This window comes from Camelus bactrianus, chromosome 29 (genome assembly GCF_048773025.1).
Source record: "Camelus bactrianus isolate YW-2024 breed Bactrian camel chromosome 29, ASM4877302v1, whole genome shotgun sequence".
NCBI classification, from domain to species: Eukaryota; Metazoa; Chordata; class Mammalia; order Artiodactyla; family Camelidae; genus Camelus; species Camelus bactrianus.
The window spans coordinates 23,208,650-23,229,831 of NC_133567.1; the positions used below are offsets into that span (position 1 = coordinate 23,208,650).

General features: G+C 41.5%; 1 protein-coding gene across 1 annotated transcript in view; it reads right to left on the bottom strand.

Annotated features, from left to right (window-relative positions):
- Positions 1–21,182, bottom strand: part of CNGB3 (cyclic nucleotide gated channel subunit beta 3) — a 109,852-nt gene continuing 88,670 nt past the window's right edge. Inside the window, exons 15-18 of the mRNA XM_010952037.3 lie at positions 17,166–17,284; positions 3,171–3,317; positions 2,764–2,938; positions 1–440 (exon numbers count right to left, since the gene is read on the bottom strand). Of these exons, the coding sequence (XP_010950339.2) occupies positions 180–440; positions 2,764–2,938; positions 3,171–3,317; positions 17,166–17,284 (702 nt within the window). The 3' untranslated portion in view covers positions 1–179. The remainder of the gene's footprint in view (positions 441–2,763; positions 2,939–3,170; positions 3,318–17,165; positions 17,285–21,182) is intronic.

A 21,182-nucleotide genomic window follows, 5' to 3' on the forward strand; every position in this document is an offset into this window, starting at 1 on the left:
AATAGTCTTATTACCACTGCATAAGGTCACACTCTCAGGTAAGTCCTAGAAACTTAGCTAGGGGTTTGCCTACGGTTTCTCAAGGGTCCCGGCAAGGTTTTCCCCTCTCATGAACGTGAGCTACCATCCTGGCTACAATCTCTTTGGGAACTAGCTAGGTTGTATCTAAAGATGGGCATTTACTGCTTAGCCTTTTCTTTGACTTCAATGGTCAGAACCTCTTCCCCCGCCTCGGCCGAGGGAGCCATGCTGATGATGAGTGATTGGCCGGTGGTGCCTCTGGGCAGACCTGCCCTTCTGATTGGCTGGGGCCTTGCCTCCGCTGTAACGGAATTTGCTCCATGTTTAGCTGCGTCCAGGGGTGTCTCTGCTGGCTCGCTTCCTTTTTCTTCATGTTCTTTCGTTTTATCCTCTTCTCCTTCAGCATTTTCACTTTTTTCCTAGTTGTTGAAAAAAATTGGTATTGAAATCATAATCACCACCAAGGCGAAGACTGTCCGAATGAAGTCAATAGGGGACTTGTGTCTGCCTCTGACTAGCACCTGACTGCTTCCTGATGTGCTGGAGGACGGGGCTGAGCTGTCACACTTGAATTACGGTGTTCGTCCGCACTACATTTCTGTGCCTGTCTAGGAATTCTCTTCCTATACCTGTCTCTGAATTATTAGACTTAATGCTTAGGACTCTTTGCTTTTTAAATATTTGCTTATTTATTTTATGAAGATGAAATTTTAAATATTTATCTCTTCTTAAAATAAATATTAACCGAATACCATAAAAATACTATGGAAAGTATGATTTTCCTCTTGGAGAACCTCATAGAAGAACCTCAGGGAGAAAAATCTTCTCTCTTTCCTAGTACAATCTTCTCCATGAGTCTGTCCCATGAATGTTGGATACAGTTTTAGAATCTGCTGTATTTAGGTCATCTGTAGAATTTCCATCGTCAAAAACATGCTATGCTCTTTATGGGTGAGGCCTGGGATCAGTTTGAGAGAGGCTTGTACAAGGCATGGATATGCCAGTATGAAGCTGGGGACTTGACTTAACTCACTGACATATGTTTCTTTACTGTCAAGTCTTTTACCCAAATTACTATTTCTATGCCGATTAAACGAGGCATTTGGTAATTTTCACCACAGCGTTGTGTGTGTGTGTGAAAAAGGAGGAGGCAAATTTTAGTCTCTTGAGTGTGACTTACGCTAATATTTGATTTACCAGTTTTCTGAAAGGTCCACGGCCACCTATTTCTTACAGTTTTAGAGCTAACATGATGACTAGATTCAGAAAACCTGAATCCCTGCTCCATTCTTTAGTGTCTGCCCTCATAGACTTATCAGAATCAAATAAATACGAAAAAAAGGAGAGAAAAACAATAACATTTGAGTTTCTTAACATTACTAGGAATTGGGAGACAGCTTGGTGTAGACCTGGAAGTCTGAACACCTGAATAATAGTTTTTGTTCTGTCATCGATTGTGACCTTATCCAAAGAAACTGATCCGGAGCTCAGTTTCTCCACCTGTAACATGAAGGCTTGGATGACATCCATGAGGTTATTTCTGGCTTTAAACATTTGTGATAATAATTGAATGAATATTTGTGAATATGTTTATTGGCTTGTTGGCAAACGTGTTATATATTTAAAGATATATATGTATATTTATACATATACAGCTCATCCTCACTATTCACAGTAGTTTTGTTCTGTAAAACTGCTGAATTCTATAAAACACTGAATTAGCAAATCCTGAACTATGGCTCTTCGGGGTAACACAAGTTTAGGTTCCTAGGAGACTGGCTACAACATTTTGGTCAACCGATCAATACATAACCTTGATCCATGTGCGTTTCTGTCTAGAAACACCTCACTTAATAGATATTATCTATTCGTCACGTGGAATTCACAGCCAACAGCGCTACAACTCATGCCTAAATGAAGCTTATCTCACGTGTATGTCTCTGTAAGGGACATCAGAGCATTTTGTGGTTGGGAACACTGGACAGCACTTCCACACTTTGCTTGGGGGCCCTTTTTAACCACGGGGGAGGCAGAGGGGACAAGAGACACAAACACGCAAAAAAACATGGCGCTAAATAGACCATGAAAAGGTCACTTGTTTGCAGTGTGAGAATTGAAACTAGAAGGCAGAGTGTCCCTCGTTCAACCTCAGCTGGTAACTTGTGCCTCTGGCAACTTAAATTTTTCGCAGCAGTGCACACGTATGCCTGCGAATGACCACAGAAACACCCCAGATGTTGATCTGGAGGTTGCAAATACATTTTCGCAAGTAGGCGAATTCACAAACAGAATCTACAATCATGGTCAACTGTATTTATGTATATATACATTAAAACTCTCTATAATAAACCTATGAGGGTGAAATGTGATGGTATACGGGCAAGCAGTATTAATTTTCTTTTTTTTTTTTTTTTGGTTTGTTTTTTTGTTTTTTGTTTTTAATTGATTGAACCCAGGACCTTGTGCATGCTAAGCGTGCACTGTACTACTGAGCTATAACCCAACTCCTTTCTCTCTTTTATTTAAAATTTTTCTTTTTTTCTTCATTTTTCCTTATTCTTTTTTTTTGGAGGGGGCATACAGTTTAAATAATAATAAGAGTTATATGTAAAGTCATAATTATTTGCATTAGATGAGTCCAAATTATCCCAGTGTCTGAAATGGAATTAAAGCAGGGGCTTGTCTGGGTGTCCTTAGTCCTGTGGTCTCTGTGACAGCCCTCCTTCCACTCTGTCTTATTACCTGAATGGCTTGTTCTCTCTTCAATGTGAGCAGTCTGGCAAGACCTGCTTTTCCTGCGCCTCCTAGGAGAGCTTTAAACATCTTGGGTGTCTCTTGTTTCGGTGGGAAGAGAAAGGCAAGCCCTTTGTTTGGAGGGGTCGCCCCTTTGCCTGGAGCCTTCTTCTTTAGAAGCACCCTGTGGACAGGAGAGAAAGGCCGTTTTAGACAGCACTGTGAGAGTTCTGGCAAAACCTACCAGAAATACTGTCATTCCTCCTAACCTGTGACGTTTTCAGTGTATAACTGCATAAGCAGTTGTTAAGTGTATCTCACGGAGAAAGTTGATCCCTGCCGTCATAATACAGTTCTCAATTTAGATTTTACGAAGTAAAACCACCTCCTCTTTAATGAGGTTATAAAGGTTGTACCTGGCTTTCTTCATGAGGAGCTTTTCAGAATCTGGATAATGCACTAGAATTTCTTGGAGGGTCTTCTTGTCCAGGGTGAGAAGGTTGGCAAAGCCGTGCGCCACCACGTTGGCAGTCCTGCGGTTTCCCCCTCTCGCTGCTAGAAGGCTGGAAGAGAGAAGAGCGAATCTGGGCCACCACTTTCACTCTTCCTTCACCAAAATCTTTAAAAAATAAAGAAAATCAAATATTATAACCATTTATGCTGCTTCAGAGATCATTCCCTGGAGGTGAGAGTTCAGATAATTGTGCAGAGAGAGTCAAGATGTGGTGGTAACAGAAGTGGCAAGAGTTTTCAACATGTTTTGCCTCCAGCTCCCACCTCAGATCAAGGCCCTGTAGCCATCGGAGCCCTGTGAGAGTCTTCATCCCAGACTGCAGGCTGCAGGCTCCCTTTGGACTCCATCTGCCCTTCCGGATTCACTTTTCATCCTTCCCCATCCTCTCTGCTCCCCAGGAAGCTGACCTCTGTGGGCTTGCTCTCTGACTTTCGTTTGGGTTCAAACAATGGGAAGTACCAGTAGGAAAGCAGGAAGAGAGTGGGGATGGGGCGTTTGTTCCCTCATTCTTTCCTGGCCAGGCCTTAGGATAGCAATGCCTGCAGTTCCAACAAAATCCACAGCTCTTGACACATGCCATCTCCCAGAGATACAACTCCTACAACTTCCTGGGCTCTGGTAACCTGCCCTTCCCTTGTCCCCTTTTGTCTCAGCTATGGAAACAGCTCCCTTGTGGCTAGCTTTGAGACGTATCAGCATCCCTTGATGGGTCCTCAGATTTTCCTTCTAATTTCCTTCGATTTTTTTTTAATTGAAGTGCAGTCAGTTACACTGTGTCAATTTCTGGTGTACAGCATAATGTCCCAGGCATGCATATATATATATACATATATTCATTTTCATTAAAGGCTATTACAAGATACAGAACATAGTTCCCTGTGCTACACAAAAGAAATTTGTTTTTTGATCTATTTTTATATATAGTGGTTAATATTTGCAAATCTCAAACTCCCAAATTTATCCCTTCCCACCCCTTTTCCCCAGGTAACCATAAGATTGTTTACTATGTCTGCAAGTTTTTTTCTGTTTCGTAGATGAGTTAATTAGTGTCCTCTTTTTTTCTTTCCTTCTTTTAATTTTTTCAGATTCCACATGACTGACATCATATGGTACTTTTCTTTTTCTTTCTGTCTTACTTCACTGAGAATGATGATCTCCAGGTCCATCCATGTTGCTGCAAATGTCATTTTTCTTTTTTATGCCTGAATAGTATTCCATTGTATGAATATACTACAACTTCTTTGTTTTTAGCATTTTTTTATTGAGTTATAGTCATTTTACAATGTTGTGTCAAATTCCAGTGTAGAGAACAATTTTTCAATTATACATGAACATACATATATTCATTGTCCCTTTTTTTTTTTTGCTGTGAACCACCACAAGATCTTGTATATATTTCCCTGTGCTATACAGTATAATCTTGATTATCTATTCTGCATTTGCCTGTCAGTATCTACAAATTTTGAAATCCCAATCTGTCCCTTCCCACCCCCTGCCCCCTTGGCAACCACAAGTTTGTATTCTATGTCTGTGAATCTGTTTCTGTTTTGTATTTATGTTCTTTTTTTTTTTTTTTTTTAGAATCCACATATGAGCGATCTCATATGGTATTTTCTTTCTCTTTCTGGCTTACTTCACTTAGAATGACATTCTCCAGGGACATCCATATTGCTGCAAATGGCGTTATGTTGTCATTTTTATGGCTGAATAGTATTCCATTGTATAAATATACCACATCTTCTTTATCCAGTCATCTGTTGATAGACATTTAGACTGTTTCCATGTCTTGGCTATTGTAAATAGTACTGCTGTGAACATTGGGGTGCATGTATCCTTTTGAATTAGAGTTCCCTCCAGATATACACCCAGGAGTGGGATTGCTGGATCATATGGTAAGTCTATTTTTATTTTTTAAGGAATCTCAATACTGTTTTCCATAATGGTTGAACCAAACTGCATTCCTACCAGCAGTGTAAGAAGGTTCCCTTTTCCCTAAAGCCTCTCCAGTATTTATCGTTTGTGGACTTTTGAATAATGGCCATTCTGACTGGTGTGAGGTGATACCTTATTGTAGTTTTGATTTGCATTTCACTAATAATTAGTGATACTGAGCATTTTTTCATGTGCCTTTTGGCCATTTGCATGTCTTCATTGGAGAATTGCTTGTTAAAGTCTTCTGCCCATTTTTGGATTGGGTTGTTTGTTTTTTTCTTATTAAGTTGTTTGAGCTGTTTATATATACTGGACTAATTTCCTTCTATTGACTTCTGTCAATAATCCCTTTATTAAAGTTCTTCTTAGTTACCTCTCTTGAGTGTACCTTCAGTCTTCCCCTGAACTCTGACTGAAAGCTCTGACATCAAACCTTAATAATACCCTGGTTACATTAGGTGAATTCGGTCTCTTCCGATACTTAACTCCCAGATTAAATTGTTTCTCAGTAGCATAAATTGCTCTGTAGGATAGTCAGACACATTCAACTTCCTACTTGGAATGTCAGTGAGTTCTGGGCTTTAGATCGCTCAGGGACACAGCTGGGGCACACTGCATTTGGGAAGTGACCCCCAAGTAGTTATCAAATAAGTGAACTCGCAAATGAATAAACACGCAAATGAATGAAACAAATGAATAGAACTTCTATCGTTCACAGATAATCTGGAAAATAAAGGCTGGTCTTTGAAACCAAGACAAGAAAAAACACATTTCAAGTGTTTAAAACAAACAAACAAAAAGACATTGCAGGCTCTGCATGATAAGGTAACACAGTAGATTTTATCTCTTGGAGTCAGCCACTCAGAAATGAAGAAAGAAGGCTCACATTAAATAAAGCAGTCCCTAGGGTTGGAAAAGACAGAGCAAGCATCTGGAGATCGGAACGTTCACACTTTCACAGCCCTGCCTTTGGGGGCGATGAGACGTGAGAAGCTGCTTGGGTCCTAGGCCTGAAGATGGATATCAGACCGTGTACGTTTCTCCAACTGTTGCTGCAGAGAAGGGAACATTCCGACTGGCTGTTCGTCGTTAAAAAAACTAACATTGGGTTTCAGCTCTGACATGTCGAGAGCTTAGAAGTTGTCACTCCTGTCCTTACAACACCAAAAAGCTGAACAAACTGAAAATCAGTGATTTCCTAGCACTTATCAGGGACCTGAATTTGCAGGGTAAACTCCCACCCAGATCTGAAGAGACAGGTGAATCCAGAAAGCCATCGCCAGACCTGCTTACCTGGAACAGAAGCCCTTGGAGTTTTAACTGGTAGAAACACTTATATGGTAATTTAGACAAATTGCTATAGGTTGAGAGTGAACGAGAAAACTCTGGGGGGGGGGTCACAATTATGGGGAAATATACTTGTATGGGTTTTACCTTGAGAAACTCCAGCGGGTTCTCATGGCTAAGAGCCAAGAAAGATCTGCTTGTTGCTCTGGCAGTAGAAGGGAATAACTGATCATTGTAAAACACACTCAAGAGTTTATTTGTTTTCCATTAAAAAGGTCTACTATCCAGGGAAAAAGATTACCAAAGCCTTACCCCACCAGGAGGAAAGGCATTTCTCTCATCTTTATCTTTCCCGTCCTACCTAAGGGAGTAAGAAAAACTTGTGAAGTGTCCCCAGGCCACTTACGAATGGATTTACTCCTCCAAGACAGAAAGCATATACTTGGAATCCATAAATGTTGACCATATGAATGCCTACTTATTTTGCTCAAGATTGCACATTGACACTTTAAAGTCTCTTGCTCCATGGCAAAAGAAACCACTTACTTTTTAGTCCTTTCCTGAGGTTCTCCCCAAGACAAGCTCTGCCTTCACCTTTTTTTTTTTAAGGAAGAGAAACGAATTTTACTCTATCATCCATCTATCTGTCCATCCATCCATCCATCACAATCATCTCTTCAGTCACTCACCTACCCAACTTCCTACCTGTCTTCCTACCTATCTGTCTCTGAAATGGATGTTAATACACGAAGGACAATGATTAGATGAGCCTGTTTCATTCACATTCCTGTCACCTTGGACACGGAGTAATCCAGTAGCTAGGCAGGGCTAGATGGCATTGGGGAGCTTAATTTGGACCTGAGAATGTCTCTGTGTGTGTCAGACTGTGAGAGCAGAACGGAAATAACATATTTAAATGTCAGGTTATTTTGAGATTTCTCAAGCTTTAATTAAACTTGCCTTCAGGTTACACACTTGGAGTGCTTGATGAGTTTTTGAACGGAAGAAATTGTCTGTCTGCCAGATGGATTTTGCCCAAACTGGCATCTATTTTTTTGTTGTTGTTGTTTCTCCTCCTGTCCACAAAATGCTTCTCCAGCACTCCTCCAGTGGAAAGTTTCACTCATTTAATAGCTTAGTAAGAAGATCCCTAAGTATTCCCAGGCCCACACAGAGTTTCTCAAAGAGCACGTGCTGCAGGACACACCCCTGAGGTTGATGGCAAGTGTCCTCAGGTCAAAACCTAGTGAGCAGAGCAATGGCCCAGGAAGCAAAGGAATGGATTTTGATTCCAGATCCACCTCTGTTTGATGTGGATAACTTAAGGACAATACCTTAAGGGCCTTTCTGATTTTCACTCCAATTGTGTGTTTATTAAGTGCCTATCCTGTATGCAGCAGGTGAAGCGGGACAAAAGGAGAACTATGAAAGCATGGTATGGTTTTTTGGAAAGAATATAGATTTTGGACCCAGATAACTCTACCATTTAAAGTGTATTTCTGAGCAGGATACTTAATCTCTCTCTTAGGAAAAGACCATCTTTCAGTACCTAATATGGGTGTCTGATTACTTTGAACGAAAAATACCACAAACCATACCAGTAAACAAAGAATGCTGAAGCCATCAAGTCATCCGTGGCTGCCACCACCCTAGTAAAGACAAGCCTGCAGCCCGGCCTCTGCAGCTACTCACAGTGGTGCACCCTGAGGGGACTCAGAATAAGAAAGGACAGGACACTGGCCCTAGATAGCCAGGTGCTTGTCAAAGGAATGAATTCAGTGAGCCCAAATGTTTGCTTCCTCCCATACACAAAAAAGTGCTAAATTCTTTAACTTGAGATGCCTGGCTTTCTTTAGTTAACAAGTAATCTTTTATTATTCTAACTACCTGGTCTTTGTTGTAAAGCTCCCATATATCCTAGCTCCTCCCCTACCTCTTGGGAGCAGTCCTTCTGGGAGATCTGAGAGGCTGTCATCCTGGCTTGAGTCCTCCTGCCAAATAAAACATAACTCTCAACTTTTAGGCTGCGCATTTATTTCAGTTGACATTATCTTTAGGGAGATACAGGTGTTTACAGACTCCTGATATTCAATTAGGAAGGTGTTATTAGGCCAAATTTCTGGCTAAGAAGTTTTAAACCCTAATTTGCTGTATGTAACTGTAACAAATAACAATAAGTATAATGACTTTTATTACTCAGGGTTCTCCAGAGAAACAGAAAAAATAGGACATGCACAGATATGTACAAAAGGAGATTTATTATGGGAGTTAGCTCCCATGGTTACGGAGGCTGAGCATCCCACAGTCTGCTGTCTGCCAGCTGGAGACCCAGGAAAGCTGGTAGTGTCATTCAGTCTGAGTCCAAAGGCCCGAGAAGCGGGGAAAGGGGGAGCCTCTGGTTTAAGTCCAGGTCTGGTTTGAAAGCCCAAGCACCAGGAATGTCAGTGTCGCTGTCTGAGGGCCGGGGAGGTGGATGTGTCAGCTCCAGCACACAGAGGGAATCTGCCCTCCCTTCACCTTTCTGTTGTCTTTGGTCCCAGTGGATCAGATGAGCCCGCCTGTGGTGAGGAGGGTGGCCTTCCTTACTCAGTCTACTGCTCCAAGTGCTCATCTCACCCAGGCACCCTCCCAGACACACCCAGAAATAATGTTTTATCCACTGTCTGGGCATCCCTTAGCCTCGTTAAGTTGACATGTGAAATTAACCGTCATAGTGCTAGTGTGTCAGAGGCGGGTAAGTGGATGGAATCAGCGTGTGAATGGCAAAGGGAGAAGGTATATGTAGTTTGAGATGACCTGTATGTGCAAAGCTGTGAATGTGAGCAATATAGAGCAACATGGAGATTATACATATGTGTGTTATAACATATTCATAGACACATATACACACATGCATATAAATACATATATTATATAATATAAATTATAATAAGACTGTATACAAAAGAATGTAGTGAAAATACAAATGCATATGTTTAACACAGGCAATGTGTGCAGGTTTGAGCTAGGGGAAAAAAATGGAAATGGAAAGTTTTTCCCCCTCAATATTAATTGATTTTTCTTACCTCTGCTCATACTTCCAATGTCTCTACTATTTCTGTCTTTTAGGAAAGGCAGGGTCAGGGGGAGAGGAATGACAGAGTTATTCCGATGAAGACTATGTATATGGAGTTAGAATAGTCCTAAGAACTAGAGGTCTACCTTGGTACTCTCATTTTGAAAACTGAGTCTTCAGGAGAAACAGGCAAACACTGGAGGGAACAAAGATTTAAAATCATTTTTTTCAAAATATTTGACTTCTTCCACAATGATACAGAATAAATATTTATTTGATATGCAGAATGACCCACTTGACCAATATAACAAGTGGAAACTCAGAACTTAAACCCTTTAGATGAAACCCAGACTATCTAAAACATAGAAGGCTATACCAGTGCCTAAATTCTACTCAATAACTTGTTATATATGATGAAAAAGGGATGTTGTACAAAGAAAGAAATGCAGAAAATAAATGATCACATTTATGAAAATAGTAGGTTCATAGGAAATTAATTCATTTAGCAAATATTTATTGAGGACCTATTTCCCAGGCACTATTTAGAGAAACGCAAATTAAAACAACCTATTAAAATGCAAAAGCAACGAGAATAACGAGGTTATATCACTGACGCTGGGGAAAAACAGCCCTTACACTGCATGTTGTACCGTAAATTGCTTCAGTTTTTCTAAAAAATAATCCACCCCTATATTCCAAGAGTTTTAGAAATGTTTCTACCTTTTGACCTAGTTATTTCACTTTGGGGAATAAACCTCAAAGAAATAAAAGAAAAAACAAAATAATTTTACAAAGATCAACATAGCAGAGCTATTCTTAATACTGAAAACTGATAAAAAGGGCACAAGGCTGTATATGCATATTCATGACAAAAATGTATCTGCATTAGTCCATTTGCAAAGATAAAAAGATAATTACATTCACTTATTTATTCAACAACCATTAGGCATTTAATGTGGGCCAGGCACTGCCTTAAGGGCTGGAAGTTGGGTGCCAAACGATAAAAACATGATGTCTGCTAGGGCCTGTGTCTTTGTGCAGAATGGAAAAATACAGCTTCCCTGGGCACATGTGGTCCTCTGGGCACAAAGCTTGACTAGAAAAATGCCCGCTTTTGTAAAGCAGAGGGCACCTGTGGCTGCGGGAGAGCGCAGCAGCAGGGCTCACGCTCAGGAGCAGAGTGCAGGCTGCAACCCAGCCTTCCTGGCCCCTCCCTGTGAGGCAGGAGGGAAGGGGGCAGGGCACAGCCACTTAAGGAATGACAGCAATTGAGACCAAAATGGTGGAAGATTCAATAACCAGTTGGCCTTGAGGATTAAGCTGGCCGGAGGTTTGACTTCTAGTAGACCTTAAGCTTCATTATATGCTCATTGTAACATTAGCAAGGTAAATAACATGCCTGCAGGCGCCATGACAGCGCCAAGGCTAACCGTAAAAGGCCGAAGAATGGGCGGTGGCCCAGTTCCTGGGAATCCCAGCCCCTTCCCCAGGGTCCCACCTGCAGGCTACCGAGCCCATAAAAAACTAGCAACACAGCGCTTGGTGGCCGCCTCTCGCTTCCTCCTCTTTGGAGGTGGCCTACACTCTGTCTGTGGAGTGTCTACTTACTTTTACTCTAATCTGAGCATCCAACCCCCACACCTCATGGCCTTTCTCTTGCCTTCTGAAACAGCTTACACTCTATGCAGTATGTATCTCTCTAAATAAATCTGCCTTTATTCAACTGTGGCTCGCTCTTGAATTCTTTCCTGCGAGAAGCCAAGGACCCACACTTCGGTGGGACACATCCTAGGGGTTCAACCGAGACCTTGGACACGGCCCTCCTCATGCCCCACATCTGTTTTTCCTGCCTCATCTGGACATCTTGAGGCAGAGTGCAACTGCCATGGTCATGCGCAGTAGTCCTCGTGCTTATGATTTAGCGGGGAAGGAAGACATTGAAGAATGAATGCACCAGTGAGTGTATAATTACAAAGGTAAGTGTTCCAGAAGGAAGGAATGTAGTCCAACCAGAGCAGGTAGCAAGGAGACCTGGGAGGCCCTTACAGTGGAGAATAAAGCAAGTCCTGAAAGACGCTGAGATGAGGTGGAAGGGGTGGGAAGTGTAACCCAGCAGAAACTCCCTGCTGCTTCATGGAAAACAGTGTGGAGATGCCTCAAAAAATTAAGAATAGAACCACCATTTGATCCAGCTATTTCACTTCTGTACCTGCATCCAAAGAACACAAAAACACGAATTTGAAAAGATATATGCACGCCTCCGTTCACTGCAGCATTATTTCCAATAGCCAAGACACCGAAGCCACTGAAGTGCCCGATGCTGAATGAATGGATAAAGCAGCTGTGGTGCAGATATATATCGAGGTACTGTGCTGAGTGAAATAAGCCAGAAGGAGAAAGACAAATACCATGTATTTTCATTCATATGTGGAAATATAAAAAACCAAGCAAAATAAATGAACAAACCAAGCCAAACCAACAAACAAAAAAACAGATACAGAGGACAAGAGTAGTGATTACCGGAGCGGAAGCGGGGTTAGGGAGGGCAAAATGTGTGAAGGGGATCAACTCTATGGTGACAAATGGAAACCAAGCTTTTGGCAGTGAGCACGTTACAGTGTATACAGAGGTCGAGATGGAATGTATACATGAAACATACATAATGTCATAAACAAATGTTACCTAAAAAAACTTTTATTCCAAAATTAGGAAAAACCCCAACTCCCCACGGCTGGATGGCATTCAAGGAACCGCAGTCTGGGTTAGAGACAGCCAGCGGAGTGGGGTGCAGTCTGAAGTAGAGAGGTAGGGGCTAGACTCTGCAGGATCTTGGAAGTCATGACGAGGACTTCAATCTTACTTCTGAGCACGGTGTGAAAGCATTGTCTGGTTTTAAGAAGGAGGGCAGTGACATGATCTTATGTATGATTCCAAAGGATCCCTCCAGCTGCAGGGTAGAGGCTGGATTACAGAGGGTGAGGTCCTGGGCGTGGGAGACTGGAAGTAGGCTGCTGCAGCTGTGCAGCGAGCGAGGGACATGGTTTGGACAAAGGTGGGGGCAGTGGAGAAGGTAAGGCACAAATGATCAGGGTCACACTTTGGAGGTAAAACTGATAGGTCGTTAGAGGTGGACTGGCCATGTAGTGTGCGTCAAGGGCATGTCAAGCAGGCTTTTTCTGTGCTTTTTTTCTCCCCCAGTAAAATTTCGAAAGTTAACACTGTGAAGAGCTGGGTATTACGTTAATTTCTTAGGGCTGTTACAACAAATTGCTAAAACCAGTGACTCCCAACAACAGAAATTTGTTCTCTCATGATTCTGGAGGCCAGACGTCCAAAACCAAGATATTGGCAGGGCTGTGCCCCCTCCAAGGCCTCTAGGAAAGAATCCTTTCTTGCTTCCTCCAGCTTCTGGTGGCCCCAGGAGTTCCTTGGCTGAGGCCCCTTAACTTTCATTTCTGCCTCAGTCTTCACACAGCCCTCCCCCCTTCCCCCTGTGTTCGTGTGTCTTCTCTTCTTCTGTCTCATGTAAGGACACTTGTTGTTGGATTTAGGGCCCATCCAAGAAGATCCAGAATGAGCTCATCTCGAAATCCTTACTTCTATCTGCAAAGACTCTTTTTCATTTTTATTTTTCCCAAATAAGATCACATTCCCAGGTTCCAAGGCTTAGGGCAAAGGGCATCTTTGTGGGGGTCAACATTCAACCCACTACAGACATCATGCGAATAATCCTTTACACAACCCCCTGTGCTGGCCACCAGGACTGACCTTTTTGCCCACACATTGTCTGCACACATTATTGTCTCCACGTGTCTCTTGAGAAGCGAGGACCATCTGCCTTCAGTTCCCAGATAACCTCAAGCTATTGCTAAGTCTAACGGACTGGTCCTTGTGAAGCCTCAGCCCTTCATAACATCCCGTGTCTCCTCCATTGCTGAATGCAATCCAAATGCTTCATCACCAGGCATTGGAATCATGTGTTTCCTTGCCTCTTACTTGTCAGGCCCTTGAGGGAAGCGGCTGCTTCTTGTTCACCACGTCAGGCACGGCCTTCTTTGAAGCACTTCATGTCACGCTGTAAGGGATCCTGAATATAATTTTCTGTTGTTTTTATCAAACCACAATTACATACTTAATTAGGACTCATAGCACCTGCAAATTATTTTTGAATGAAGGCAGAAGGTCGACGAAAATCGACACTCGTGTAGTTTTTATGTAGCTGCTGGTGACATAAGTGTGAAAAGTTCTGGTTTTTGTATTTTAATAGCTTAGTCTGTTGAGATCCATTTGAACAGATTAGTTATAAATTAGTGGTAAATACTGTCGCAAAGTCATGGATGAACTATTATGGAAGAATAGCACAGGGAGCAACTAGCTTTTGGGGGGATGGTTAGAGATGGCTTCAGAGAGGTGACATTTAAACTGAAGTATCGAAGGGTGAGTGGGTATTTTCTGGGGGAGAGGACATTCCAAAGAGAGAGAAAACCAGAAGGGATTCCTCTTGAAATCGTAATAGCATACAAGGGTAAAAATTCAGATGCATTTCAAGAAAAGTGGGATTTTAACAGATGCCGCAGGGAGAGGCAGTGGTTAAACACAGTCGATGAGTAAGACTTGGCAATAAATGTATTTGGAAGGAAAACAGTGGAGTCAGAATGACCATGAGGCCATTCCTCGGCAGCCCCTGGGTCTCTCTATTAAAAATGGAGCGTTTGCACTCTTCAGATGTTAATCGGAAATGTGGTCTGGGTTTTCTCCGTGACAGGCTGTAAAATCTTTATTTTAGTCAGGGCTTTGCTCTTTTGGGTTGATGTATAATGTCCTTGAAAGCCCTCAGTCCTTTTCTTTCTTAATTGTAAAAAAAGAATGTTCTTTAAAAAGCTGCAGGATCGTGCTGGATTTAGCTCCTTTTAACAAAGGTCACGGCATTTTTGAGTAGGAAACCATGATTACTAGATCTTTCCAGTATCTAGATGTTTGGCAGGTATCCCTCAATTGCTGAAATAAATAACTCAAACTCCAGGGGCGTATGATAGCTGTGAAGCCTGGGGGTATCTGGGAAGAGGCAGACAAATCCTATTTCTCCTCAACCACAGCCAAGAAGAGAATCGAGGCAAAAAAACTCCCTTTTGCTTGAATCAACCAGATTACTGAGCAAATTTAGAGCTTGTCTGGTCTACTGGTTTCAATTTGGCCTTAGAAACCAAATGGGTAACAGGAGATTTATTTGAGAAACCGCTGTCAAGAATGGAAAGATGCCTTTCAGTTGCAGCTCCGCGGCACCTGGATTCTATTCCTAGGTTATTTCCTCCTGTGATGGTAACACCAGCAATTAACATACTTGTATTTATAAAGCTTGGTTTTTTAGGGAGCACTCAGCCCTTGGGAGAGATCAGTTTAATTAAAATCTGCAATGTTTTAGATTAGACTTGCGTGTATTGTGACCTTGAAGATTACAGTGATTATTAAGTCACTCAAATATTAAATCACTTTTGCAAGGACTCCCAGTAAGGAAGCAATAGAAAATGGTCAAAGAACACCCAGGTCTGGACATACTGAGATGTGTTTCCACCACTGCCCCAGAGCAGAACCCTCACAGGAGAGCCCATCCAGCTTTAAGCAAGGAGGGGGAAAAAAAAAAAAAGAAGCCACATTGTCAACCGAAAAATAAGTCTTTAACTCTCTATGGAAATGCTAATTATGCTAATATGAAGTCATCTGAAATTATTCGTCTCTCTGGAACCCTGAAGATAACTTCTTAGCAGCTCTGACATCAGAGGTTGGATGAACACCTTTCTTCCGTGGAGTGGTAGAAAGATCACTGGACTCTGAGCCATGAAACGCATGTTTGAATGTTATCCCTTCCACTTATTAGCTATGTTATCCTGGGCAAGACAATTGACCCCTTGGAACTGCAATTTTCCTACTTGTGAAATGGATATGTTAACAGCGCACTCGTCTCTTCACCTTAAGAGCCAACGGTCTAGTTCAAGACTCCATCATCTTTCACCTGAATCACGGCCAGTGACTTATAATTGATCTCCTCTGTTTTATTCTTGCTCCTCTACTGCCTCGTCTCCGCGGAGCTGTTGGAGTGGTCTTTTAATAGCATAATTCAAATTGTATCATCCTTTTGCCCCAATCCTCCACTGGCATCCATTGGTATTTAGAATAAAATACAAATTTCTTACCACGACCTAAAACACCTGTATAATTGGGTTCTTGCTCACCTCTTTGGCCTCGTCTCCCGTCAGTGCCCTGTATTCACCGAGCTCCAGCCATACTGACCTCTGTGTCTTTCAGCCTTGCTTACCGCTGGGCCTCTGCACTCGCTCTTCCATCATCTGGGAGGCCCCTCCCCCATTTCCGGTTGGCTGCTCCATTTCCTCTCTCAAGTCTCACTTGGAATATCATCTGTCCAGAGAGGTTGTCCCTGGCCACTGCATGTCAGGTAGCATCTCCAGTCACTTTCTTAACCATCTGTACCTCCATAGCAGTTACTACAATGTGGATTTATCTCGTCTAGTTAATTGCTTACTTATTGTCAGGTTTTGCCCACAAGACTGTAAGCTCTTGTTCACTGTCTTCACAGTATATCCCAAAGTTTACAGCAATACCTGAAATCTAGCATGCTCCAGGCACTTGATACATGTCTACTGAATGAACACATAATATGTTTAAATACAATAATGCATATGGAATGTTTCACCCACAAAATGCTTACATTTGCCGTCTGTAGTGTTGGACCTCTATACTCACGACTTGTGCATTTGCATATGGGTTGTGTAATCGGGTTGGTTGAATTCTGAGCTTGTTGAATCCTGGGATGTGGAACCCTCAGATGAGGAACCCACAGACACGAAGGGTCGACTGTATTATGCCATTTCACATAAGGGCCTTCAGCATTGGAGAATTTTGGTGTCAGAGGGGGTCCTGGAAGCAATTCCCTGCAGATACTAAGGGATGACTGTGATCTTACTCTTGGGAATTTACTTGTAGGATAAACGTCTCCCAATACTGGCCAACAGGAAATAGTAATAACAATGTCATACCTACTGAGCTCTCAATAGATGTTGGACATTGTTCTAAGTGCTTTTAATGAATTTAGTCACTTACCAACCCTCCAAGATACGCACTATTGTTATTCTAATTATTAAGATGAGGAAACTGAGGAACAGAGGGGTCAAGTGACAGAGGAACAAAGCTAGCAAGTGGCAGTACTGGGATGTGGACTCAGGCAATTTGGTTCCACCACAATAATCATTATCACTCACCTACTCGAAACCACTGTCTTAGTTGGCATTCAAGTTTTCCAACAATTTGACAACTAACTCTCCCAGTCTCTTCTTTCATCATTCACTCACTCACATAGTCATTCAACATATATTGAGCACCTTCTGCCAGGCACTGACCTAAATCCTGTGCCTACAGGGCTGAGGGAGCTAGGTCTTTGGGGGAAGGGAAGGGGTGAGTAGAAATGAGAAAATCCTTATTTTACCAATGCTGTCAGTACACTCAAACCATTGATAAATTTGGGCAGCAACTCTACTTATTTTATGACCTAAGATTTTTCTTTTATGACAAATGACAGACTTCAGTATTTACAAGGTGTCTTTCAGTTACCTGATTTCTCCAAACACTGCCCCAGCCTTCAGAGTAACCAGAACTTGAGCACCGTCGGCGCCTCCGAGAACTTGGACTTCTCCTTGCTTGATGATGTACATTTCCTTGCCAATTTCTCCCTAGGTGCCAGATGGAAAGAGGAAATGGCAATTATCTCCCAAAGTAAGAAATGTAAGCTCTTCCAGAGAAATAAGTACAAATGAAGAAAGCAAAGAACACCAGAGTAAAAGTAATTATCTCAAGACCCGAGGCAGTTATGGACAGCTGGATGCATCATGTGAAAGGAAATTATTAGGAAAGTGGTCCTCTCTGCCATGTCAGCACTGCAGGCCATCACTGGACAGGTGCAAATATTTCTGTGAGTATCAGCACGTTGTGTCAGGAATGCGCATGGGCAGAGGAAATAACAAATTGTAAGCATGGTCACCTTGGCTTAGGTGACCACTGCTATGCCTTGAGGAAGTTGCTTGGTTTATCCAAAGAGCATGAGTTACAGTCATTCAGAAGTCAACTCTGCTCTTCTGCCTATAGCACTGAGGTCTGATTTTAGTAACTGGGGCACAGGAGACCGTTAAGCGATTATTCTTGCTCCATTTTGAGAGGGAAGTGTTAATGCAGCAGGTTTTACTCAGTTTTTGCTTATCTCTGGGGACTCGGGAACCAGGGCAATGACCCTTGTTCAAGCCCTAAGAACTAAACTCCTGCATTGTTTACACAGCCACTGGTTAATGATGTTATTCTGTATGCCTCAGGCAGTGTGGCTGGATGTGCCAGGCTGTCAACACTGTTTAATGTAAACACCAAGGTTTATGATGTGCCCTTGGTATCTGGTTTGGAATCTGAACCATGGCTGGGCATGCAGCTATGTGACCAGCCCCATTTAAGGACTCTGGACCCCAAGACTTAGATGAGCTTTCCTAAGTGGAGATATTTTGCCCTTGTCTCCATGGTCCACAGTGGGAGATAAAAATGCATCCATGGGATCCTCTCAGAAGTGGACCTAGGAAGCCTGCACCTAATTTCTTTAGTCTTTGCCTGTGCATTCCTTTTTCTTTCTGTTCCTGCACTGTATGCTTTGCTATAATAAATCTTAAGTGATGAATATAACTTTATGTTGAGTCATGCAAATCACCAAACTAACAGGTGGTTGTGAGACCCTGGGAACACATCTTCTCACTCCAGGATCCAAAAAGAATAAACATTACAAGAGATCTAAATGGCACTTGGGTCAAGAAAAACTGTGTGTAACTCTAAATAAGCCAGTTTATATTATTATTATTATTATTAGGCAAACTGTTCTTGGATAACAGTACCTACATGTCTTAGTGAGTTGAGTCTTGATCACTTTGAGCTATAAAAAATAGCTCAAAGAGCAATAAATTCTCTTATACGTGGTTCAGGAGAGGACTGGGTTGAGTTCATCAAATATTCTCGTTAACCATACTTTCAAAGGATCAGAATACACTAAAATTAATTTAGGATTAAACACTGTTGATTACAGTTCAGTGATGGCTGCCACAATGTCTACTTGGTTCCAGAGCTGAGCAGAGGGATTATGACAGGGGCACCCATTTATGAATGATTTATAATTTAACCATTCTCTGGGAAGCTTTGAAGTCCTTTAATACCAAGGGTTATTTTCCTAAACATTAATTATTATCATATGACAACTTTTAGGTTAAATTTAAAGTTTTCAGACCACCTCTTGGTTAACATCTGTGACACTGAAATTCTCATTTTATCTCCCCACGGCCTTTATCAGGGAGTTAGAGTAAGTATTATTATGTCCATTCTACAGAATGAAAAATAAAGGCACAGATTGGCTAACTAGTCAATATTTGGCTGAATAACCAATGCCCCATGACACTCATTAGAAGCCAAAGGAAAGCTAGAATGCACATCTCCTAAGTGAGCAATGCAAAAAGTATATTTAAATTTTGCATTGTGTAGACTATTCAACGTATATTTATTCTCAAACATAGATCCAAGTAGAAATTCCAATGCAGATGGGTGTGATTATAGTTATTTCCATAAAATCAACGCTAATACATCTTGCATTTGCAAAGTATTTTTAAAAATCTTAATATCTGATTTCACATTGCTCCTAATTTTAATGTCTGTGTTTGTTCCATGAGAACATGTTACTTTTTGGTTGTAAAACATTTTTATAAATAGTAACTTATTTAATTCTTGCAAAATTCCCAGTGAAGTCAAATGGGAAAGATATTATTACTCTTATTTAAGCATTGGTAGCGGAGGCTTGAAAAGTTAAGTGTCTTAAGCAAACTTACAAGGCTGCAGATGACAGCAGTCAGAACTAGCAATACCTATGTTACCGGACTATATAATTTTTATGTACAAATAGACTGTATCTAATGATGAATCCAATATCAAGACTGATCGCTCTAAAGCCAATAAAATAGCTGTGAATTATTTTAAAAATAAAAGAAAGTGTCTGCAAATTAGTTTTCCAAGAGATGCTCTAGGAAGTAATGATTAGCACAGGGTCATATTCCTTAATTCTTTGCATGAAGTAATTCTCAAGGAACTGGAATGATTTTTCAAAGGCAGTTATTACAACTGACTGGACGTAGAAGTCCATAATGGGTGCTTAAATATAGTTCGGCACTTTTAATTATTTTTTAATGATCATTTCAGTAATTTTCCAAGGAGATCTGGCATAATCACCGAACCAAAACTTCCACTATTTCTTGCATATTTCTAGGCTAATTTAAGACTTTCCTGCAAGTTTAATTAGCGTTCAGATGAAGTAGGCATTCCCTAGAGGGCAGGGCCTGCCAGCATGTGCAAAATAAGATCAAACCAAGCTCTTGGGGTTGGTTTATGTTCTAATTTGGAGAAAGTGTAGAAATGCAAGCATTTTATGTGCAATGGGGTAACCCTTAGAGTACTTCAGATTTATGGGGGTCCAGTGTAGAAGGCTTTTTCCAAGGCTCGTGGGGGCATCACGACACTCACATTAATTCTTGCAAATTAATCCTGGGTAAATTCCCCACTACTCTTTGAAACAGTCCAAGCTACCAAGATACCCACTCAGTTAAGTTTAGGAGCCATTTCAAGGATTGGGTTAGGTCAGCAAACTCGGTCTCTAGCCCTGCCATTTCTTCAATTATTTAGACAACTTCCAATGGAAAATGTTCTTTTTTTTTTTTTTTTCCCCTTCCCCTTTCCTACAAGGATTTGTGGAAATGATAAAGCAAAAACCCAAAGCTGAATTCAGCTGTCTAAAATCTGGTCAAGTAACAACTTTTCATCTCTGTCCACGTCTACTATTAATTAAATCCCTTCTCAAAAACAGAAACGAGGGAATGTGGTTTGGAGTCTCGTGGCTTTTCATTTCTGCTCCTCCCCTGCTGCTTCTTCTTCTTTTTCTCTCTCGTTTGGGTTCACTGCTCTGGTTTTATTATTGAGTGATGAATGTGATGTGAGGAAGAAATTAGCAATGAGAAGGCTGCATCCACTCTGCATTTCACACTTTGTTAAGCAAATTTTCCTTGCTTGGGGGCACAGATCCTAAAGTCTCTGTGAGTCATCTCGGTTTTCAGCCCTAGCTGCTATTGGAGCAAGCTGAAAGGCCATTTTGGTGAATTAAGGCTGTGTCATTCCAAATGCATCACTGCCCTAAAGGGGTCCTTAAACTGCACAGTGGTTTATTATTTCCCATTTCGATGGAAATGATTTCATATCACCGATCTGTCTACTTTTAATCTGGGCTAATTTGTAGGGGATTGTATATTCTTGGTTTCTATTGTATCACAATCTCTCCTCCATTTTTCCTTTTTTTTACTTCTGATGGTTCCTTCTCATCGCTCTCTCTGGTGGTTCTTCAGTGACCTCCTGCATAAATACTGGTATTCTTCAGAGTTACAACCTTGACCTTCTTCTTTTACCTCTTTTTCAGCTTTTTATTCAGGCAGTTTCCATTATAAACCAGTTCCCAAAGATCTACCTCCAGTTCTAACCTCTCTCATGGGCTAGACTGACACCCACCTCCTT